Below are 25,567 nucleotides of genomic sequence, written 5' to 3' on the forward strand. Positions count from 1 at the left end.
GGAAAAGAATGGTAGTGTTGAAGAAATAGTGTTTTACAGCTTTAAATCTGTGACTCACCTGTCAGGACTCAGGGAAGCCCGGGGTTCCTGCCTTCACAGCATAAGGCTTCCCCTCTGTGTGTTGTTCTCACATTGCTCCAAAGCCAAGGAACAACTCTGCACCCCTTCATCCCTGTGTCCACCTGCCACACACAGGACCAGGTACCTGCAAGTGTTCAATGAATGCTAGTGAAAACAAATCCTTCTTGGAATAAATACCTAAAGTAAATGATGGCATATCAATCCAGGGCAATAAAGTGTATCTCAGGAAACAATAATTGCAACAACCTTAACAACATGAAATTTTTATAATATTATGTTAAGTGAAAAAAAAATGGATGCAACAACGCATTTCTTTGTATATTTATAATGTTTAAAATATAAATATTGAATAAGTAACAAAAAAGAACTTGGGACAATGGAAGCAGTAGGCTAATTATGGATGAGTTAATTTCCTCATTAAAGTATTCCTTTTTTAATATTACAGTTTTCAATAAATTATATATAATAAGAAACCACAATGAGTTCTATTTTACTATCATTAGACATCATTCTTGCTTCCCTCCACGTACTTAATTGTAAAATACCACTCTACCTAAGACTCCCTTTAGTGAAATTAAAGACAGATTTTGAAAACATTTAACTGTAAGAGTGAATAAATTTTTATAGATTATGTTAATGCTTTCATTTTACTTGTAAACTCTATAACATTCCCTAAAATTTGATGAAACTCACAGGGCCCTTAAGGAAGAGCTTTTGTCCTATCCATTTTATTCTTTTCTCACCCAGATACTCAGCAAAATGAATAATAGGCTGTCAGGAATTCCCCTTATCAAATAGAGTGTAGCCAAACTGTCGCATGCTTAAATCAATTGACTAGTGTTTTCCCCACTGTACTTCTTTCAGCCTCTGCACTACATAAGTTATTTTTTCTAATTTAAAATCATGCCTCTGAGACGCCTGGGTGGCTCAGTCAGTTAAGTGTCTGCCTTCAACTCAGGTCATGATCCCAGGGTCCTGGGATGGAGTCCTGCATCGAGCTCCTTGCTCAGCGGGGAGCCTGCTTCTCCCTCTGCCTCTGCCACTCCCCCTGCTTGTGCATGCTCTCTGTGTCTCTCCTTTTCTCTCTCTCTGACAAATAAATAAATAAATCATTAAAAAGAAGATAAAATCATGCCTTTGTTTTCATCTTACGTAAAGTCTAGCCTTAGTAACAGGTATGTGCCTTCATCTTTCTGCTGCCAACTGTTATATTTGAAAGTGATGCTATGGGGTAAAACCAGCTAGCAGCTGAGGAGGTCATGTTAGCTTTTTGCATTTTTACAAAGAAGTAAAATTTTTGCTTAGAAATTGATGGCATGAGTCCTTATTGAAATAGTTTGACTAATGGCAGAGGACGAACCTTTTTCTTAGACTACCCTATGAGAAAGATTCCTTTCTCTTCTGCAGGTGGACACACTTCTTGCCTCTCTCCCAGCCTTCTCCCTCTACCAATTTCTCTCTCTTTATTCATCCCTCTTTTTCCTCTCTTAAATGATCTACACTTCTGGATAAATGTCTTCAAATTAATTTTTATTCAGATATTTGAGTTCATGTTTACACATCCAAATGCACACATACATTCACATCTGTGCACATATATTATGGCACCCTCATGTTTTCTTTTTGTTTGTTTGTTTGTTTTTTTTTAATTTATTTGGCAGACGGAGATCACAAGTAGCAGAGAAGAAGGAAGGAAAGCAGGCTCCCTGCTGAGCAGAGAGCCCAATGCAGGGCTTGATCCCAGGACCCTAAGATCATGACCTGAGCTGAAAGCAGAGGCTTTAACCCACTGAGCCACCCAGGTGCCCCATGGCACCCTCATGTTTTGAGAGGCATAAACAACTCTCCTCTTGCTCACCTTTTACCTCTAGAGCCAAGCAGACCCCTCCATATACGTTCATTGAAAGAATGAATATGTGAATTAAAGAATAAACAAATACTATTACTAGTGACGTAAGAAATAGTGTTGAAGACCAACAAATGATTAGAAACTCGTAATTATAGTTTGCATGTCCAAATGCACACATACACTGACTACCTTTTGCTAGACTCTTTAGTCATGTCACTTTGGTTGGTAAATATTTCTCTTCCTCCTTTGCTTGACTATTTGCCTCCAAACCATGGCCTTTAAAACTTGTTTACCTTTGGGGCGCCTGGGCGGCTCAGTGGGTTAAAGCCTCTGCCTTCAGCTCAGGTCATGATCCCAGGGTTCTGGGATCTAGCCCCACATCGGGCTCCCTGCTCAGCGGGGAGCCTGCTTCCTCTTCTCTCTCCGCCTGCCTCTCTGCCTACTTGTGATCTCTGTCTCTCAAATAAATAAATAAAATATTAAAAAAAAAAAAGCTTGTTTACCTTTTTATTTTCATGCCATCTCCTCTTTTTCTTTTGAAAAATATGGACAACACCCAAGAATCTGTAATTCCATCCTCTCCTTTGAACTAGGACAGCATTTGTTTTATCCCTCTCTTCTGTCATTTATCTCATCCTGCTTTGTCATTTGGGGACTTGACTTTTCATTCCTACTAAGTTTTCACTCCTTTTAGGAAAACAATGATTTCTCTACTTTTAAAAAAAAATCTCTGGTATTGCCTAGGATGGTTCCTAAAACATCATTGACAATGGCAGAATTGAAGTTAGAATATGAAATATTCTCTACAATGAAGCACAGTTAAAAATGTTCAAATGATATTTATCCAAAGATGGAAAGTAGAAATGATTTCAAAAAAGTAAGATGCTCAAGCGGTGCCTGGGCGGCTCAGTCAGTTAGGCATCTGCCTTCGGCTCAGGTCATGATCCAGGGATCCTGGGATCAAGCCCCACTCGTGCTCCCTGCTCAGCAAGGAGTCTGCTTCTCCCTCTCTCTCTCTGTGCTTGCCCTGCTTATGCTCTCTGTCAAATAAATAATTAAAAAAAGAAAAGTAATATGCTCAAGGAAAAGTCATATTTATTAAACTTCTCTGAGGCCAAATGAGTTTTGAATTTTATGCAGATAAAAAGACTTTGGTGTTCCTAGAAAATTAGGTGTGCCATACATTGTAAAAGATTGTACATATTCTTAGAACAGGATTGCCATTCTATCAGAAGTGGGGAGGGGAGAGAATATACACGATCAAATGAAACATGTCTTTGGTTGGGGCAGGGAGAACAATGTAAAGTCCTTATTATGTTTATATATCTTGACGTTGGAGTCTCAGAAGCACTTTGGAGATCGATCTGCTGGGGTCCTGATGTCATCTTGCTGCTCTCTTTTTCCTCCCCTCCACTGTTGGACTGTATTTGTATGGGTGATTTATTTGCCCATTTCCTCAATTTAACTGTAAGCCTTGAATGGACTCTGCCACATACTTAGTCCTACACAGAGCGTAGAGAAGAAAACATTTTTGTATTGAATTGTTGATGCAGAGTCCCATTGTGAATAATGATTTGAAGACGAGAAAAGTTGTATTGGCTACTCTGGAATGTATGAATAGAATTTTATCATCTACTTTAGTATGTTCAAGTGCTGCTCTTCCTTGGTGAGTAGGGAGTGAATTGGCAAAGGCAAGGGCAAAAGTTAGGCTCCCCAACTTCACTTGAGTTCAGTATTTTTTTTGATAGGAAAAAAAATTCTTCTGTAATTTGAACAGAAAGTTTTACGACCAGAGAGTTTTCGATATTTGTTGTTCCTGTTGCTTAGCCACAAACTAGCTTAGTTTGAAATATCAGTACAACTGATGAAGAGGGGAAAAAAAAAAGGAGCTGTGAAAATAGGGCTTATCTGTGCCTTAGCAATTATTATAAAAGAAAAAAAATAAGGAAGGCTCTTTAAAATGAGAGAAAATAGTATCATATTGTTTGAGTGTGTGGTGATGGAAAAGGGTTGGCTTCTGACTTGCAGACTTTTCACTCAGCCTCCAAAGGTCAGAGAGGACAAAAAGCTATTATGTTCGAACAGGTGTTTTGAGACCTTTGGAAATGAGTTTGTAATTTGAGTTGCATTCAGAGACAACAGGGCTATATCACTGTAAAAACCAACCAGTCACTGTTGCAGGACTTTCTGCAAGAAGACTTTTGCATGCAGAAGTCAGATGGGAAACGTGTCAAACATGCTTACTCTTGAAAAATTGGTAACTAAACCTTACATCAGAGATCCTGCTGGCCATGTATATTTTATTTGATCCTACGTCTTTGGCTTGAGTGACCACTGTCTTGGAAACATTCGCTCTACCTTTACTCCGTTTGGGTGGAAAAAAGAAGTTTTGATCACATTTCTTTGCCAATGTGTTTCATCAAGTCTTACCACGTTCAAAATACCAAAGCAGCTCAGGATGTGGGTCTTTCCTCTGTGTTTCTTATGCCTTGACCCAGTACATAATTCACATACTCAACATGTAACTATTGAATTCAACATGTTCTAAATATTGTGGTGCAACAGATATACAATCATTGAGGAAATAAAGAGACTTTGTTGGAAATAAAGGACTTTGTTGAACACTGTTTAAGCTACATTCACATATCATCATCAGTTCTAATATGCCCTTTCTAAGGATGCCTTTCTTTTCTCATTCATTTAAAGAACATTTATTTTGATTAAGTTAGTAGCTATTAGAATAAAATAGTATGCCGACTCCAGAGGGTTTAATGATTTCTTTGCATTGGTGATCTGTCGTTATGCAACACCTGCATTCTCTTCTTAGTTGAACCATAAAGATGAACGAGAGTCCAGTCTTGATAAGAGGTTCATTTGCATTTTCCGTTATTATGAATGTTAATATTCGGTGATTAAAGAAGCATCCAGTTTTCATTCAACTGTATCCTGAATGGCACTATATGGAACAAAGGAAAAGGAAGCATGCTATTTCTGAACTTGATGCCAGCCACCCTGTTCTCTTTTGTCTGGCTTGATTATGTTAAAATCTCAGTTAATGCTGTTGACAAGTATGTACACTTACAGTTGCCAGTCAGGCTTCAACTTTCACAAAAGAACTGCTGGAGAAGTTCTGGCCCCGAGATAGCTGCTGGGATAAAAGGCACCTTTGACTAAAAAACACCACCTCTCCCCTCTGTGTGGTGTGACCTAAAATGCAGCCACGCAGCCACCAGAAGGTGACTCTGAATGCAAAGATAGAAGGAGAAAATTGCAGGGTTCATGGTTGCCAGGACAAGGTTACATAAAGTTGGCCATACAATTGCGATCATGCTGGTAAATCAATATGTGTTACCATGGAGAGATGGCTAGAAGAGGAAAAACAGATGGTGGTGGTTGTGGTGGAGACAAAGACATAAGATCCCCAAATCTCCTCCCACGTAAAGGTTATACAGAATTTGGCAATTCAGGGAAGAATGTCATGTGTATAGCTTGAAGACTTCCCTTACCATTTTATCACATTAATGCAGAATTATGCCATTAAAGTCATCATATTATTTGTCTCTTTATTTCCCTTACAGCTCAAGCCAAAAAAATAAACTCCACCACTTGACCTGTCAAACCATTGCCCTTATTTCATTCAACTCATGTAAATACCCATTTTATTTACTACATCTATCATGATTTGAAGCAAGATTGCCCACTGAATATTTTAGTTGCAAAAAAAGTTTCCTTTCTTTCTCTGAAGAGAATATTATTTGACAAATATTTATCATAAGCCACTAGCGCAAACACTGCTATATTCTTTGTATGTATGTTACCTGATAAAAACACAAGCTGACCCAGGCCCTGGATTATTAAAGCCTTATATCTCATGCTACAATTTTGCTTTTGAATGTTTACATAATGAGAATGAATCTGCAATATTTTTTTTTCTGCTTAACACACAGTTTGATCCATGAGTTTCTAAAAACCCATAACTTAATAATGAAAAATCAGATCTTAATCACTATTATAAAAGAAGAATTCTACTTTTATTTGTTCTAATGTATAGTATGAAACAGTAACATCTCTTGCTGGAGAACTAGATGAGTGCAATTTTCCTCTTTGTCTCAAAACATAAAGATGACCTATGTCAGTAATGTCCTAATAAAATATATCAGTGGAATTTTGTTCCCTTGAAATAAGACATTTTTCTTTATCATTCCATAAGAGGAACATGTAATAGAGGCAGTATAATACTTGAGATCAGAAACTTCTTTGAAGACATATTTCTGGCAATAGGGTAGAATAATTTTCCTGAATACCACTGATATTAGAAACAACTGTAAATGTCAGATTTTTTTAAGAGTTTATTTATTTATTTGTCAGAGAGAGAGAAAGAGCGTGCACAAGCAGGCAGAGTGGTAGGCAGAGGCAGAGAGAGAAGCAGGTTCCCTGCCAAGCAAGGAGCCTGATGAGGGACTCGATCCCAGGACTCCGAGATCATGACCTGAGCCAAAGGCAGTGGCTTAACCGACTGAGCCACCCAGGTGTCCCTAAATGTCAGTTTTTAAAATTTTTAATTCCATCAACGAACTAACAAGAAACTAAGTTTTTCTAAACCCGATCTTCAGTTTCCAAGACTCAAAGAAAGAACAGTGAAAAAGAGATAACTCTCAAAGGACCACTGAGGCTAGGAATTTAATAGAAGAACCATTTCATAGACCTGAACCCCAAACAGCCAAAGCTTCAAAGTGAAGGTGAGTACTAGACTCAAGCCCCCTAACCCACCTACCAAAAAATAAATAAAATTGTCTGCCTCCAATCCTGGTACAACATGGAAAAAAATAAAATTTTCTAATGAATGTTCATAAAATAGATTAGTCTCCACATGGATTTGTAAGCAAAATTCACACCACTTGGGTGATCCAGAAAATCTATAAGCAAAGAATTTAAATTCAAGTAGTAGTAGGCTATTAGTGTCTCAAGTCACCTGGCAAATACAAGTGAAAATCCAAAAGCAAATAAAAGTCCTTTTGGAGGTTATCTACTTTCAGAACAAATAACAAAATTTCCCCCAGATGAAGTTCCAAGGAAGTAGACTCAAAATCAACAATTCAGAATATACAGAGAACCAAGGCACCATACCTGTAAAGCAACAGAAAAAGCAAACTGAATTAAATAAGCTGAATTAAGCCCACAAAGATATCAGAGGTAGAATATGAAATAAGTACAAATAAATATACTCAAAGTAATAAAAGAGGTTTGATGTAAGGAAAGAGCAAAAAGAATCATATACAATTAACAGAAATTTTAAAATGTAATATTAATTTTTAAAAACTCAATAAGTTTAGAAAATTCAAAATAATGGGGGAAATGATGAATGGGAAAATATTTTTGAGGATATTATACAGAATGCATAGGAAAAAAAAAACAAGAGTTAGGAAATGTAGAAGATGAAGAAAGAGTAAGATGTAATGAGTTCTATGTGCCTGTATGGAGTTCTGGTATGAAAAAAAAAGAGAAACAGAAAAAGACAAATGTTAAGTGTTTGAAGAAAACTTTAGTTGAGAAGTTTTCAGAACTGATGAAAAACACCATTCTTCAGATGCTGGAAAACCAAAAATTACCAAGAAAGAAAAATTAAAAGACATCAAAACAAAGATACATTAGAATCAATCACCAAACTTCAAGAACATAGATTTTGAAATTTGTTGGTGGAGCAGGAAGGAGATATTGTGTTCAGAGAAAAAATAATTAGCTCACTTCTTACTACCACAACTATGATCAGCACATTTTTTTTAATGGACAGAAAGTGAAATATACTTAATTGGCATTGTTTTTAAATATTTGAATGAAATAAATACACTTTCAAGTAAAGAAGAATAGAAGGAGTTTACCACCAAGATATCCTCATTTAACAAATCTAAAAATATATTTTGCAGAAAAAAAAATTTTCCCAGAGAGAAAGTCTTAGAGACAAGAATAATTGATGAAGAGGAAGATGTTATATATGTGTAAAAATCAGATACAAACACTGACTGAATAAAATAAAAATAATAATGTCAAAAGAGAAAACTATATATAAAAGTTGTTATTTGGAGAATTATATTGTTCTAAGGTCATTCTATTGTTTAAAAAGAAAAGAAAGATAATGGTTAACTATAGACATTGATAACTATGTATGTATATGCTAAGAAGTCTGGTGTAATTGTTTAAAGAAATAAAGTCCATGCACTTGAAACTAATAAGAGGAGAAAATAGAAAGGGGGAAAATGATCATTCCAAAATAAAGGTAGAAAAAGAAGCCTAGAAATGGCAAGAAAAATAAATACAAAACCAGGATAATAAAAGGGATACAAACATAGCATTAATCACACTAAATATAATTGGACAAAATGCTTGACTTAAAAGACAAGGATTCTTAGGTTGAATTGAAATAAAAATTCCAGTTTTATACTTATGTCATTTATTTGATGTGAGTTTTTATTGATAACATACAGATGAGTCATATTTCTTAATCCACTTTGTCAATTTCTGTCTTCTGATTGATATATTTAGACCATTTAAATTTAATGTGATTCTTGATATATTAGGATTGAAATTCTAACATTTTATTTTGTATTTTGTTTCTCACTATTTTTTTCATTTCTCTATTTTCTTTTCCTGACTTCATGTGCATTCATTGGACATTTTTCAGAATTCAATTTTGATTTTTCTATAGCGTCACTTAACATATCTCTATGTAGAGCTTTTTTTAGTTGATTCTCTTGGAGTGACGTAATTTACCTCAGTCTATTGGTGTCATCATTTTACGAGTTCAGGTAAAATATAAAACCCTGGGATTTTGTTTTTCTTTTCTCTTTACCCTACCCCTTTAATAATATAATTATTTTAGATATTTCTTCCACGTATATTTGGAACCACAACCATATTATAAATTTTGCTTCAGTCATCAAATAGACTTCAGAAAGTTCAAGAGAAGAAGGAAAGCCTACTGTATTTGCTGGTATTTCTGCTTATTGTGTTCTTTCTTCTTTCTTCTCTTTGTGTTCTTTCTTCTTTTCTGACATTTCATGATTCTTTCTTTGATCATTTTCTTTCTGTTTAGAGAGATTCTTTTAGCCAATTTTTTAGGGTAAGTCTGCTGATGACAGATTTTCTTGATTCTTCTTTATCTGAGAATGTTTTGATTTCCATAAAATCCTGAAGGATATTGTTGCTGGGTATGAAATTTTCAGTTTACAGTTTCTTTCAGTATTTGAAAAGTATTGTGCTCCTTTGTTCTGGTTTCCATAGTTTCTGGTGTTCAGTGAGTTATAATTATTTTCCCCTGTAATTTAAGTGTTGTTTTACTCTGGGTGCTGTCAGGATAGTTTACCTACCTGTCTTTATTTTTCAGAAGTTTAATCATGATACATCTTGTCATGTATTTCTTTGGATTTATTCTTATAGAGGTTCACTCAATTTGTTCAATCTCTAGGTTTATTTCTCTTGTTAGTTTTGGGAAGTTTTCATCCATTACTTCATCAGATGTTTTTTCAGTCTCACCCTTTTTGTCTTCTCCATTTGGAAGTCCAGTGAGAGAAATGTTAAATATTTTGTTATAGGTTCATAGGCCCTTGCCTCTCTGATCATTTCTTTTTTTCAGTTTGTTTTCTCTATGGTTTTCAAATTGAGTAATTTTTATTGTTCTAGCTTCCATTCTATTGCTTCTTTCCTTTGTCCCCTCCTTTCTGTTGTTGACCCATCCACTGAGCTTTTTATTTTACTTATTATATTTTGAGTCCTGAAATTTCCATTTTGTTCTTTAGATCTCCTTGGTTGAGGATTTCTATTTTTTGCTGAGGCTTTCTAATTTTTTATTTGTTTCAAGTATGCTTATAATTCCTTATTGAATCATTTTTTTCATGGCTGCTTTAAAATATTTGTCAGATAATTTTCACATCTGTCTGTTCTTGGTGTTGACATCTATTATCTGTCTTTTTCTAGTAAGGTTGGGATCTTCTTAATTCTTGGTACAGTGACTTTAAAACCTGGACAACTTTATGTTATGTTATGAGACTCTGGATCTTATTTAAACCTTCCATTTTAACTGTCTTTTTTGTGACACTGCTCTAACAAGAGAAGAGGGTGCACTAGGCTTCAAGTAGAGTGGAAATACAGATTTCATTTTCAGACTCCTCTGATACCTCTTTACTGCTAGGTGTGAATGGGAATTTCATCTCCACCAGCACCATGGTGAGAAGAGCCTCATTACCTCTGGGCATGGGTGAAAAAATGAACTCTCCACTAGTTTTCAAAGGGAGAGATGCTTATTCACTGTCAGGTAGGAGTGGAAGTTCTAGCTCCCCATATGGTCACCATAGTCGCACCAGGGTGGAGAGCACCCATTATTGGCTGGCAGGGATGAAAATCTCAACTCTCTATTTGGACTTCTCTGACACCACCCTTGCCTTATTATATTTTCACTAGGGCAGAATTATAGGCTCCTCACTCAGCCTTCTTGGCAACACTCTGGGAGTGGCTTCACTTTTTTTGGTGGTGTTTGACTGCAGTGGAGTGGTTATTGCCTTAAAGTTTTCTCTCTTGCTGAGCTAGCACAGCCTTTTTCCTAATCCCTGGACTAGAGAGAACAAGTTTTGAAGGACGTTTTTGTCTGCACCCACTGACATTTCTGAGTTACCAGTTTTATAATACCAAGTCTGGAGTATAGGGAGCAAAAAGAAAACTGAGGGAAATCACCATCTACCTCATCATTCCTCCGGCTGCTAACTGCTCTACCTTCTTCTATCTTTCAGAGTCCTAAATTTGTTTAAAATGTGATGTGTGAGTTTTGTAGATGTATTTAGCAGAATGATGCAGAAAAGTAAGCTTCCTCCATCTTCCTGCAGGAGAAAATCTTACCTGTTTTTTAAAATTACTTCCTAGAAATTATTGAATTTATTCTTACAACCTTGTTACCACAGATCAGAAAATAAATTTATGAAGCAGGCATGAATGAGAAGATGTCTGTAAACTTTATAAACTGTATATGTATTTTTAATATATATATTTGGCTTATATTTAAGCCATAAATGAATTATTGTAAATCTTCAGGGAAAGGCAATACTCTGGTGTAAAAATTCTGAACTCTGGTGCCTGACTGAGCTAGGTTCTCATGTTGATTCTTGAGTGTATTATTTGCCCTTTAAATCTGTGTAAAATGAAAGCAAAAATGCCCTCTTCATAGGCTATACTATAGGTGTATGACACAAAATGTAATATCTTATCACACAATAGGTGATAGGCAAATATTAGCTCCCTCTTCTTCCCCTAACTTTATCAGAAATAGTAGATTTGTAAAAACAATAGTTCTTCTTTTATATTAAAATGTAAAGCTCTTTGAGACATAAGTCAAAGGATCACAAATATGTTCTGTACTATTAACATGTGAAGGCTAAGTGTGGAACACTCATTATATTAACTGTATATAAAGTGTGGGGAAAAGCATTATCCCCACACAGAACTTTACAAATATAGATCCTCAGTAGAAGTAAGGAAATGAGTGGGGCTGAGATAAAAGCTCAAGATGTTGAAAATCTATCTCTGTATGATCGGCATAACTGCACCAGAGCTCATAAGATTAACACTAACCCAACCTCTGTCACTAACAGGGGGCCCAGAAGACAGATCATAGGATAGGTTCTGTTGTATTTCATCTGTTTGTACACTCACAGTCTAAAACACTGGGTGCTAAGAGACTGATCAAGTTTCACCGATCCTTTGAGAAACCCTTAATCTCCAAAAAATATTAGTATGGTTAAATCAGTTTGTCCCCTGAAACCTTGAAGATGAAAGACACCTGTATCAAGTTAATGAAGACCATCTCAGCAAATTAGGCCACAGCTATTGGGCAGTGATAGCTGTGAAGAAGAAAATACAGTGCCAGTTTACATCAGAAATACCTCAAACATTGTCTGAGGTTTCCACTAGTTCTACCAGCAAGACCATGTTCCACCATCAGTGGTTTGCAGCCCCTACCAGCCCCCTTCCCAGAATATGGACAGCAACAAGATACTCAAGGAGCTGCTACCTAGTGCATTCAGGACAGCAAGAGAAAGACTAAGAGAACCATAGTAAGAAAAAGAAGTGGTTGATGACATCAACCTACTTTAACACCATCAACACTTTATTGCTTAAATGTTAATTGTTCACTCTAATCAAATGAGAATAGCTTCTCTATAACATTGATGCTTTGATATGTTCAGGATTTGTTTGTTTGTTTGTTTGTTTGTTTTTCCTGTATCATTTTCTAAAGAAGAAACATTTAATTTCACTCCTAAATGAAAAAATCTACTTCTTGCTGAAAATGTATACTTTAAAGGAATTCTTTAAAGGCCTTCTTGCAGGTGGTCTCTGCTACAAATAAAAATGTGAAAAAGCCCTTAAAGAAACTTTTGGCCCATGACCCTCTCTTCTGTCTTCTCATGCTGGGTTGCCATTTAAGTAAAACCTCCATGGGAGTCTTAAATACCACGGCAGGCATGTTCCCGCCAGCTGTTTGTGGGATTGTATAGGTCACCCAGCCTAGGGGGTTCAACTTTAGTGTTCTTGGATCCATTATGGCTCCACTGGAGGGTTGAAATTCAATCTTCAATCACTGTTCTGTAACAAATTGACACTTTGGGCTTTTGCTAAAATAGTTGCCTTATTCCTGGCTTGAGCTATTCATGGACCGGAACTGCATTTCTTAAGGTCGGCTTCTGCCTGGCTAAGGAGGAGTTAGGCTGTGGGATAATTCTGGGAGGGGAAAGGATACTTAGAAGCTGAATCAAATGATGAAATCACACTGTCTGGAGGTCAAGGGACATCCTTGAATAAACACTAACAGATTATTCCCTTCTGCCTAATTTTTGTGGAATTCTTACACAGAGTATTATTGATTTCATGTGAAAGAAGGAGAGAGAGTATCCTCCCCCTAGTTTCTTCCTGGCGTGGGTTTGTCTTGCATCTGTATCGGTGTCTGCAGTGCTAGAAAACAAGTGTGAAAACCACTGTCTGGATAAAGACTTATTGGTAAAGGGGCATCTGGGTGGCCAGTTAAGCATCTGCCTTTGGCTCAGGTCATAATCTCGGAGTCCTGGGATCGAGCCCCGCATCAGGCTTCCTGCTAAGTGGAGAGTCTGCTTCTTCCTCTCCCTCTGTGATCTCTCTTGCTCTCACTCTCCCTCAGATAAATAAATACAGATCTTTTTTTTTAAAAGAGAATCTATTGGGGCGCTTAGGTGGCTCAATGGGTTAAAGCCTCTGCCTTCCGCTTGGATCATGATTCCAGGGTCCTGGGATCGAGCCCCGCATTGGGCTCTCTGCTCAGCGGGAAGCCTGCTTCCTCCTCTCCCTCAGCCTGCTTCTTTGCCTGTGAAAGATCTCTGTCAAATAAATAAATAAATTCTTAAAAAAAAAAAAAAAGAACCTATTGGTAAATGTAAGAATTCTTTTAAAATGTTTGCTGCCAAAGCATTTTAAAACTTTACTTAATTATAAGAAGCTCGTTTCTTATATTTAAACCCTGGAGCTTGAAATTTTATATATTTAGTAAAGCTAACTGAGTTGATGTAAGACAAGTGGTGTTTAAAATAGTCCCTAACAGTAAGTAACCCAGAAGCTATTTTTAGTAAGTTTTAGGTTTCCTTAGAGCATGTTTTTTGCCCAGTTCTTACTATTGTTTCAGGTATTCAAATTATATTTGACTTAACCTAAATTGACTTTTTATGCACATATTGACAGAGAGGAGGGGTCTCCATACCTATCTTAAGTTCAGTGGCAAAGTTCCTTGCCTTGACATAGTATCAAGGTAAGCCATCTACCAATGGACCGCCCACACTAGTTTATAATCCATCTTTGAAAAAAAAAAAAAAAAAAAGGAAAGAAAAGAGATCGGGAAAGCCCACAGATGAAATATGTAACTGACGCTGTGTAGGATTTGTAAGGAATTCAAACACATCACCTTCAAAACTAATTTTCCTCCTTATTTTCAATGATTTTAACAGTATGCACCCAGCAAGTCATCTTTGGTCAGAACAAAGATGTAAGCCAAGTTGACCTGGGTTATCCTTCCCCCTCACATATGAGTGGCCTTTAAATTCTCATTCTTGAATATTTACACACTGTCTCTGTTCTGATTTCCCTTGTGTTACTCAGTTCAGGGTTCAGTTCAGGGTTCCATTATCTCTCATGTGAAAATTGTAATACCTTCCATCATGTGCCCTACCTTCAATACAAGTCTTTCCCCATTACCTCCTTATTCCCATTACAAAATGAGATTAAAAAACTTCTAAACATCTGACAGAGGGGTTTTCTAAGGTATAATACTATTTATGAAACTCTTATGCATGATATAAAACCTTCTGAACAAGGTAAATCACAAACTCTGTAGCTAGGCACACCTTGCTTGTCATCATGTGTGCTATACCAGTGTTTAGCAGACTACAGCTCTTGACCGACTGGTAGGTTGGAAATCAATTTAGTTGGTCTAGACTTGCACTGCTAATGAGATACAATAGAATAGAACAGACTATGGCTTGCATAAGATTAAACATTGCTTCTTGATTGTTTGGTTTCAGTATGTATGCTGTCTATGTAAAATGTATTTCATAGTGTGGATTAAGGTGAAAGGCACACACACACAGTATGAGAGGGGAAGAGAGAGAGAGTTGGAGAGAGAGAGGGAGATGGTGGGAGAAATCTTTCTCTCAAGTAATCCATGTTTGTTGAATAAAATTTTTAGAAAAACTTGAATAGCAATAAAGTTTAAACCACCAAGATCCTACCATGCAGCTACAGTTTAGACAGGTAGATTTAATGTTGTATGTTTCTATACACAGATTTACCTGGATAGCAACACAAGGATTTAATACACTTAGTAGGGTCTCAAAATATGTTATTGAATGTCTAGATATGTTTCTCGTTATCAAGTAGAATGTCATTATTGTACACATGATTTTGTCCTACATAATATATTATGATTAGTTTTTTTAAAAAATCAATACATATTGATCTACATTATTTTGTATGGATATGTAGTGGTTCACTTTATCTATATACACTTCTAATATCTCATAATATTGGACACTTAGTTTTCTAACCCCTTCATTATGAACACCACTTTTGTGAATATCCTTACATGAGCAAATATGTATATATATACACACACATATATATATTACATACACATATGTGTGTATACATGTGCACCAGGCACAGATTTAAGTGTCTCATATATATATGTATATAAGTATAAATGTATAAACATATATATGTATATGTTATATACATATACATATAACATATATATTATATATGTTCTATATATATAAACTCATTCTCATAAATTCATAAACTCAAATATATGTTTTATATATATATATATAAACTCATTCAGTCTACAAAAGCACATGATGAGATAGATTCTATCATTTTACAGATGAGACGCCATGACACAGAGAATTTAAGTTATTGCCCAAGATCACATGTTAATAAGTGACAGTCAGGATTTAAAACTAGCCAGTCTGTTTCAAGAGTCCATGTATCTAACACTGTGCAGTGATCCTTCGACTTGTCTAATTAAGATAAATTCCTGAAAGTAGACTTAAATTTAGTGGAACTAAAATCGACATTTTATGGCACTTTGTAATGTTCTTCTGTACCTTTGGCTTTACTTGTTCTGTAATTAATTTAACAAATTGTTTAATTATTTAATTGATGGCTTTAATTAATTGCTCTTTAATTGTGCTTTAATTGTATTTCATTGTTATTTGTTGATTTAATTGCCCCCACTTTTCTTTGCATGAAAAATTTTGATCATTCTTTGGGAACCATGCTCAATAGCCACCTTTTCTGTAAGGGTGTCTTAAACATGCTGGTCATGCCAGGCAGAGGTTAAAACACTTTTCTCTGTGCTCCTATAGCTCTTTGAACACTGCTGTACCACAGTGTATATATTTTATTATAATTATTTGATCTATGTCTTTCTTTGCCACCAGAGTATGAACTAACTTCTCCAGTCCCAGAATTCTGCCACTCATCCTTATACCCTGCCTATGTCCTAGCTATTGTGAAGTGGTACACGCTGAACAAATGAATGAATTTACACAAAAGAAAAAATAATTGGTTAGGATCAAAAAACTGAATCTCAAAAGAAATCACTGATGGCATTCTAATGATTGGATGAAAAGTACTTTTGAAACTATTTTATGCTTGTCTCTGCAATCTTTCCTTATTACCTGGATTAATCATTTCATATATGGTCTGGTATCATGGGGTTTTTGTAATGCCTGCCATTCAAAGCGTACTCTGGACTCTAGAAAAAACAACTACTACAAGGGCCCTCTCAATTAATTCTTCTTGAAAAAGTCTGAGTATCTTGAATTTTGTTAGTAGAGTGACTTGAAAATACAAACTGCTACATAAGTGCTGAGTGTTGTTATTGATCATTAAGTATCCCATAGCCCAAGTAATTTTCCTTATTGACATGAAAGCGTTTTTATCTAGGCAAAGATTAAGGGCTTATTCATAATATTTTTATTTCAAATGGGATAGTACTGAGATATTATACGATATGTATCCTAGTATATGTACTGGAAATATTTATCCCTTCCTTTCCATTATCCCTTGTTGGTAGAGCTTTATAGCTACTCCTGTGGACTTAAAACTCTATTTATTTACATCAAAATCCTAATACCTACATCGCAAGTCTTGAATTTTAATACTATTTCAATGAGTTTTTCTGAAAAGAAGCCTTCCTCTGGGTGCAAGAAGGTTTGCGAGAAGTCTAGTAAAGTAAGTTTGAGGAACAACTTAGACAGTGACACCTGGCATTAAGGAACATACATCCCCTAGCATTCATGGTTCCACCACATTGAGCTACATAAATACTAATGGCTATTTAAAAATCAAGCAGCAGGAAAAGGAGGTGATACATTAAACATGATTTGACTTTATTCATTTCCCTAAATGATTGGTTTCTGGATTCAATGGAATAATCTTTGCCATCTACCCCTACCAAAGATAATACAAAACCATGCAGAAATTGTGAAGCCTTTAACATTATTTCTGTCTTTACTGGATAAACCAAATCACAAGCAGGCCAGACTGTATCTAGAATTCTTGGATCACCGAAATTCGGGTACCTCCTAAGGCTTGGTTAGTCTACAAACACATCAAAACTTCTCTGGAATAGCACCTGCTTTAGCATATTGGTAAATCTCCAAGTTGTTAGAACTCTTTGTGACATGGGTCTATGAAACCAACTCATGCTATAAATGCTATGGATCCTTTTTTTAGAGCCATGAAGAAATATTCACAAAAAGTGTAGCTTGAAAGATAAGACCATAATTTGGCCCTGGACAGGTCTGTGAGCATACGAGTTGGGCACTATCACCTCCCAGCTTGAAAAGTCCTCTGGGAGTTGAGTAGCCATGAGATTTTTAAGCAAAGGAAACCAGGATGATGGTGGTGGAGCAAAGGGCTACATCGATTTCCTGGACAAAAAGGAACCTACTCTAGTAACTCAAAACTTACTTGAAATGGCCTGATACCAATTTAGCTAATAGGAAAGTTAATTAGAGCTTTTAAATTCCCGCTTTAAGGAAAGATTTGATCCTTCGTGGCTATAAAATACTGACTGCATGAATCCCTAGGCAAGAGGTTAAACAGACGAGTATATCAGTCATACAATATGCTTTAATTTCACAGTCTTTTATGAAACTATGGTTTGATCAAATGCTTTCTTATGATTCTGCCCACATGAAGAACCCTGTTTTGATCTTTTTTATTGAGTCTGCCTCCAGTGAGCAAGGTAAAAGGCCAAGGGGTATGGGAGCAAACGCCAGCTCACGTTTCTTACTGGAAAGTAGATTCTCCAAGGGTACTCGCTCCTTAAGAATAAGCATTCTAACCCAGCTTTTGTTTGGGCAGAAGCTTATTGTGTAGACCCAGCCTAGGTAAATGCCCAGGGAAATGTTTGGTCACCTAAAATTTTTATAGCTCTCTAATTAAGTATAAATTAATTTTCACAATTATTCATAATTATGAGCAATTAAGCAAAATACCATGTGAATCATTAAACATAATATATGGATCAATAAGAAAGTTCCTGTGGAACGCTTGGGTGGCTCAGTCAGTTAAGGCACTGCCTTTGGCTCGGGTCACAATCCCAGGGTCCTGGGATCAAGTCCCATATCAGGCTCCTCGCTCAGCAGGGAGCCTGCTTCTCTCTCTGCCTCTGTCTGCCACTCTGCCTGCTTGTGTGCGTGCTATCTCTGTCTCTCTCTGACAATTAAATCAATAAATAAAATCTTTAAAAAAATAAGAAAGTTACTGTATTTTATTTTATTTTTTTTAATATTTTATTTATTGATTTGACAGAGAGAGAGAGAGAGAGATCACAAGTAGGCAGAGAGGCAGGCAGAGAGAGAGTAGGAAGCAGGCTCCCCGCTGAGCAGAGCGCCCGATGCGGGGCTCGATCCCAGGACCCTGAGATCATGACCTAAGCTGAAGGCAGAGGTTTAACCCACTGAGCCACCCAGGTGCCCCAAAAGTTACTGTATTTTAAAGGTGCCCCTATTTGTGTGGGCATAAAATAAGGAAGCAGAAATATTTCTTGATATTGGTATGTGTGGTTAATGTGGGTTGCAGTTAATGATTCATAGATTTAAAAGGAATATTCCTACCTTGAAGCCTGGTGAAAGGAAATGCCTAAACCTACAAAAAAAATTTTAGAGCACAACTCCATTCCCGTTGCCATACATACAGAATAGTAAGCCTTTCCCAACTTTTGTTGAACATACTTTATATAGTCAAATCACACATTCATTTTGTTTCATAACCATAATGAAAACTTCCAAACTTCTTAGAATTTGATTCTGAAAGCTGTAATCCACTAAGCGACATTTACATTATAATGAGTATGGACTACTTTTCATGTAGCCCCAAGTATGAGCTAGGGTTACATTTCTCTCCTCTAGTTCCAATGGTCCTATCTCTCCACCACTCAAGGAGAATGTCTGAATGGCTTCTTCATATTTACATTCAAAATAACTGCCCATTCTAATTTGCTGTCTATCTTTAACCATGCTTTCCTTACCTCACTGATCTGGTCCTCTTTCTTCCCTCCCTCCCTTCCTCTCTCTCTTCCTTCTTTCCCTCCATCCTGCTTCTCCTTCCTTTGATTAAGATTCTGATTGTATTTGCTTTTTATCTTATTAGGAAAAGAAACATATCCTATTACATCATATTCTTATAGCTTCTGGAGTTTTACTTTCTTTACAGTTCACTTAGAAAGGATTTGATTGTTCTTTAGCTCACTGCTTCATGTTTTACACTGGTGACTGGTTGGTTTTTTGCTTTCTCTGGAGTGTCCTTTAAATTTTCCTGATTTCTCTACTTTATTGATATCTCAAAATCGTCAAATGTCTCAGTCATTCTCTTCTTTGCTGTGGCATCTCTGCTGGTACTGTCTTTGAACCCATCCATGCTTCTGTGCTCATCGGGGCTGGATGACTTCTGTTCATGCTGCGTTGTATATTTGATCATTTCCTTTCATTACCTTTCTGGATCAGAACTACTGTTTTCTAGGTGCTATATTCAGTGGTGTACAGGTAACGTTTAACATTCTTATAACAAACAAAACCCTGCTTTTTAGCATTTCCCAATGTCCATACTGTACATATTCCCATAATGGTTGATGTCAAGTTCCCAACTTGAGGTAACTGACCATGGATTTGAGAAGAGATGCACCCAGTGTGCACTTCTGGGCATGCTCCGTTGATGAGAACCATTCTGACAGAGATATTTCTAAAATAAATTCATCCTCTCTGAGTTAACAAAGCAACCTGGATCTCATTTAACTTCATTTAGTGGCTCTGGGTCATTATTATTAATGTCAAGCTCTAAGGCAATAAGTGGTGTCTCTAGAGATTATGACATTTAGAGAGAAGATCTTTGCCTATAAGCTAAATGACAAAATAACTTAACATGGAAATTAGATCAAATAATCAAGTAAAAAAAATGCAATGGTGGTTTGTTTACTTTGGATGGACTTTTTGTTGTTAGTTGACTTTTTTAAATACAGCAGAGTTGACCCTTGAACAACAGGAGGGTTAGGAACACCAACCCCTCTCACAGTTGAAAATCCAAATATAACTCTCAACTCCCCCACAATTTAACTGCCAATAGCCTACTGTTGACTGGAAGGCTTACAATAATGAAAACAGTCAATTAACACATATTTTGTATATTTTGCATATTATATATTGTATTCTTATAATGTAAGCTAGAGAAAAGAAAATGTTACTAAGAAAATCGTAAAAGAAAATACACTTACAGTGCCATCCTGTACTTATAAAAAAATTCTCATCTAAGAACCCGTGCAGTTCAAACCCGTGTTGTTCAGGGTCAACTACTGAAACCTACTCTTCTTGGCTCTAATAGTCGTTAAAACTGCCTTTCTTTTAATTCTCGATATGATCCCTGCCCTGTTTAGACTTTTTCTGACCTTTCAGTTGTGCTCTTATTTCAAGCCACCTGAATCCATTTTTAAGTAAGTTATCAGAGAACAAACTTAATAGATATACTGTCTTCAAGAAAGAAAGCAGATTTTCTAATAAGTGGTGTTAATTCAGCTTCTCTTTCATTATGTGTGTTTTCTTTAATATCATAAAAGAGAATGCTGTCCATGCATCTTCTGACAGAAAAGAAAATGGATTTTTCTCTGTTTGAAAAGTTCACGCTAAAGGTTTTTGTGATGCGCGACAGCTTTAAAATAGGGTTGCTTTTCAGAATAAATTGCCTGCAGCTGCTCTTCAGGCTTTCTTTTTTATCTGAGCACATCCATCCTGTTTGGACATAAAAAACTGCATATTTACATCGCTGATGGGCCAATAAATAAAATGCTGCATTTTTAGGGGAAGGTTCCAGGGAACTAATTAGAGTCACGAACAGACAAACGGGATTGAAAACATGGTGCTGCTTCATACCTTCCTCTGATTATTTCGCGTTTTAGCCATTTCTGTGCATCCTCTCATTTGTGTGAGCAGGGTATGGTGACAGATCACTTGATGATCAGGAAATGCCCATGAAATGAATGTGGTTCTGGTGTGGTTGTCTTTAGGCATTTGCTCATTTCTCTTCTCCTCCACAGCTTGCTGAAGGTGAATTTTAACCAAGGTAAATTCAGCTTTCTGGATGGAGGACATTTCTTTATGTCCATGGAAATTAAAGCTATTCAGGCATACACCTGCCACCTAACTAGAAAAATACCTAGGGTACCATTTTCATTTCAAATCTGCAGTTTCTAGTGCCATCAACATAGCTATTTGTTGGACCATTTTATTAGAATTACTATTTTATCAAAGTAAATTTAGAAAAATGCTTGAAAGGTATAAAATTAGTGTCCAAATACAGCAGGTAGAACTATAAAATTTTTAGATATCCAATACAATAAATATTATTTTAATAGGATAATGATATTTTTGGCATTCACTGAAGTATATGAAATTCTTCTGTTTCATCAATCATACACAAATTATTTAAGTGTAAGTTTTAATACAGTGTATAATTGATTAAAATGTAATTGTATATAATGCAAATGTAATTAACTGTGGCATGTCTACAATTGTAATGGTCCCGTAATTTTTAATTCTCTATTCAAAATGGATTTTGCCTAATCTAGGATGAATTCTCATATATGATCTCAATAAAATATGATCCAAAAGAATTATTTAACTTAGTTTTACATGGGAGTTATGAGTCCAGAACTAAATAAATCACTAAGCTTCATTATGAAAAAGTGGTTAGTCATTATCATCCATGATGGACTAATGAAAGCAAAGAAACCAAATACAATTTGGTAATCTATATTTCTTACAAGAAGGCAGGGATGAGTGGGAGATTTGGGTTTTATTTTGTTTGTTTGTTTGCTTGTTTTCCAAAATCATACCACTTCTAGCATTCAAGCCTGTAGTTATTGTTCCAAGTGTGTTACACTAAGCCAATCATTTTATTAAAAAAAAAAAAGATGAACTAGGTGGGCGCCTGTGTGGCTCAGTCAATTAACATTTGCCTTCATCAGGACCCGGGGATCAAGTCACATCAGGCTCCTCGCTCAGTAGGAAGTCTGTTGTCCCTCCCCCGCTGCCCTCCCCCCTTCTTCTGGTGCCCGCACTCTCTCTCTCTCAAATAAATAAATAAAATCTTTTGAAAAATTATGAACTCAGGGTGTCTTGGTGTTTCAGTTAGTTAAGTGGCTGCCTTTGGCTCAAGTCATGATCTAAGAGCCTGGGATTGAGTCCCACGTCTGGATCCCTCAAGATCCCTCTTGAGTGAGAGAAGCAGAAGAAGAAGAGTCTGCTTCTCCCTCTGCTCACCCCCTCCCGCACGAGCACACATGAACTCTCTCTCTCTCAAATTAAAATATATATATATATTTTTTTTAAATGGATGAACTTATATCATAGAATATGATACTCTAAAATATCTTCCTGAATTTTCTACTGAGAAAATGATTTAAGGAGCATATGTCAAGTTCTCTGGATAGGTTTAAAATCTCTTTGTACTTTATAACCTCGAAGTTATCTTAGCATATTTTCTGAGAGAAGTTGCATAAAATAGTACATGAAATGGGTGTCACAACTCTAGTGATGATGATGTCCATGAGTGTGATTGAAATTGACTAGGCAGCTTTCTCTAGGCATGAAATAAATATTAAAATGGTGTGACAATGCTTGGATTAGATGCTAATGGACTTTCTTTGCTTTATTTCAGCTCTCAGCCTTGGAGAGGCAAATTTTTGACTTCCTTGGCTTCCAGTGGGCACCAATTCTTGGGAATTTTCTACATATAATAGTCGTCATATTGGGTTTGTTTGGAACTATTCAGTACAGACCTCGATATATTGTGGTGGTAAGTTTTATTTTTATCCTGTATCTTGCAATAAGTGCTACAAAACTACTAAATGGAGGTTAATGAAATATCGTTAAGTTATTCCCTTGGATATGATGTGGCATTGTTGTTCAAGCCTTTAGGTATTGAATTCTGTTTGGAGATGCTAATCTGTGGGAAAATGACTCAGTGAATGATTACAGTGAGATCAAAGCAACATGAGTGTGAACATGAGACACATAGATCAAGACACCATGTAACAGTGAATTCAAGTTTCATAAGGAAAATCAAAACAAGGTTTGGATAGAGTAGGAGGTCTGGCTGTGGTCCAGATGTCATGATGAGACATAAATGTACGTTAACTACCATTTCCATGATGTATGTCACTAACAAGCAAACCTTCACAACCATAACTATTTACGGATAACAGTAATATAACTTAATTTTAAATGATTTAGGGCATTACAAATGCTTGTACTGAAGGTTATTTAGTACTCATCCCTAATGTATTTCATACTTTATATCATTGAACTTGTCTCCATTTTGTTAAGATAAATTTGAAATGTTAATTCCATACTCTAACTACACCAAACATGGTCAGCACACTCTCCATTGCAGGACAGTTTAATGACATGTATACTGTGTTCCACAATTAAATGGGAGTTATTCACAGTAATTGGTTTTCTAAAAAGAAGGCAGTGTTTTAGGCTACATGTGTAAAGTTGTGAGAAGCCTATATAAGTGATTGTAACTAAGAATAACATACCTAAAATACTTATTAAGCCTAAATATATATACCATGTTCAGAAGAATTAGTATTTTCTTGCAATGCGGTGACATTGCCTCACTAGAAGAAAACCCTAGACTTAAACATATGCCCTCTTTCAATTTCGATTTAATCCAGGCACAACTATGGAAAGAATAAAGCTATGCATTTTTCTGTGAATATGTTAATTCTCTATTTCGAATCTCCAACTGGTTTTTTGTATCTTTCCCCACATCACTGAAGTGACCCACAGCGACTCTGAACTCAAATTGGCTGCCCGGGTGTTAAGAGAGTTTGGTATCACCCAGCCAGCTGCGGGGACTGAACAATTTCTGCCTTACTCTTCTTCTCTGAAAGCCAGCCTCTGCTAAGGCATGTATAATCTGCTAGAACGGTTTCTCATGCACTTGGATTTGTAGCATAAAACACTTCAAAATGCGTAATAACAAACTATCATACTGGATTCTGTTTTCTAGTTTGTTACTGTAAACACAGCACTTTTACTCACCGCAAACTTTATATTTTATGATTTTGGTGTTCCGCGGAAGCCCCAAATGCCAGGGAGCTGGAAAGCCAGTTACCTCTCTGTCATGAAGCTGTTGGCGCACATTAGGGCCATTACCTGGTCCTGTTGGTAGTACTCTCCACATACTAGCTCCACGCACTCTCACACAGCTACTGTTGAGGCTTCTGCCTTTTCTTTCTGGGAACTGGACTTCTTGCCTGCTTTCAACCTTCCTACCTTCCAGTATGTCCTTTGCATTTTCCCTAAATCATGGGCTTAAAACACTTCACTAGCTCTTAGCAAGATAAATCTAAGAATATCCTTGGCTGACCTGACCGAGCATGGATCTCACAGGTAGTCCATCCTCTCTCCCTCCTTTCATTCCTCGCCCCTTCCTACCCTCCCTTTAAAAAAAAAAAAAAAAAAAAAATTATTTACTTAAGTAAACTTTACATCCTATATGGGGCTCAAACTCATGACCCTGGGATCAAGTTGCACGCTCTTCCAACTAAGCCAGCCAGGTGCATCTACCTCCCTTCTTTATTAACTTTCTTCCTCCTTTTCTTCATTAACGTATTCATTCAAATACTATTTATCAAGTTTCTGCCGCGTGTTTGGCATTGTGTTAAGTGTGGGCTATGTTGGTGATCAAATACAGACCCGGGGTCTCAGGAGGTGATGAAAAGATTGTGAAAGGGCCATGAGAAGGGTGACAGGGCTGAGAGTTTGAACACTTCCACGTCCTGCGTCCTGCTTCTACCCGCTTCTCCAGCCTCTCGCCCTTATAGCCCTGCGGTCCTCCAGGGATTGGAGCACACTTCCTTCGTTCTACGCAAGGATTGTTTGGGTTGATCAGTACTTAATCACTCTTGTTCTATGTCTTGAGCATGTTTTATAATTGGTTCACACTTATGTCCTCCCACTAGGCAGTGTTCTTTGAGAACATGGAACGTACTAGATGCTCAGTAAATACTTATTTATTGTTTTCCCCATGTAGTTGTTTATCCATTCAGAGTTCATTCATGATAGAACTGGTGTCACTTCCTTCTCTGGTGTCTTTTCTTTTCTTCTCCCTCTCCCTTTTCCCTCTTGGGCATAAGAGGAGGAGGATTTAGATCTTTAAGTGTCTTCAATAAAAATCTATTAGAAAAATTATCCATGGTTTTACTCATGTTGAATTTCTCTTTTAATGTGGATGCCAATCAGATTTCTACCTTTTGTTTGTTTGTTTGTTTGTTTGTTTGCTATCTTACTTAAGAACGTATCCCAGGACAGAACATATCCCAGAAAGCAATGAGTTGGTGGGAAAGCCCTCCACACCAAAGATGCTGTTGGATTTAATTCTCACAAATACCTATGGGTATGTGTCAGCATTCCTAATTTTACAGACAAGGAAATGTTAAGTGACCAACCTCAGGAGGCCAGCTAGTTAAGTGGCAGAACTGGATGTGTACTGTCAGGTTCTTGA

The 25,567-nt window shown here is 36.6% G+C and overlaps 1 protein-coding gene across 3 annotated transcripts in view; it reads left to right on the forward strand.

Annotated features, from left to right (window-relative positions):
• Positions 1–25,567, forward strand: part of NKAIN3 (sodium/potassium transporting ATPase interacting 3) — a 621,391-nt gene that overhangs the window by 314,606 nt on the left and 281,218 nt on the right. For all 3 annotated transcript variants that reach the window (XM_032316116.1, XM_032316117.1, XM_032316115.1), the window contains exon 2: positions 22,712–22,849. In XM_032316116.1, the coding sequence (XP_032172007.1) occupies positions 22,712–22,849 (138 nt within the window). The remainder of the gene's footprint in view (positions 1–22,711; positions 22,850–25,567) is intronic.

The sequence above is a fragment of the Mustela erminea genome, chromosome 16 (assembly GCF_009829155.1).
Source record: "Mustela erminea isolate mMusErm1 chromosome 16, mMusErm1.Pri, whole genome shotgun sequence".
Lineage (NCBI taxonomy): Eukaryota > Metazoa > Chordata > Mammalia > Carnivora > Mustelidae > Mustela > Mustela erminea.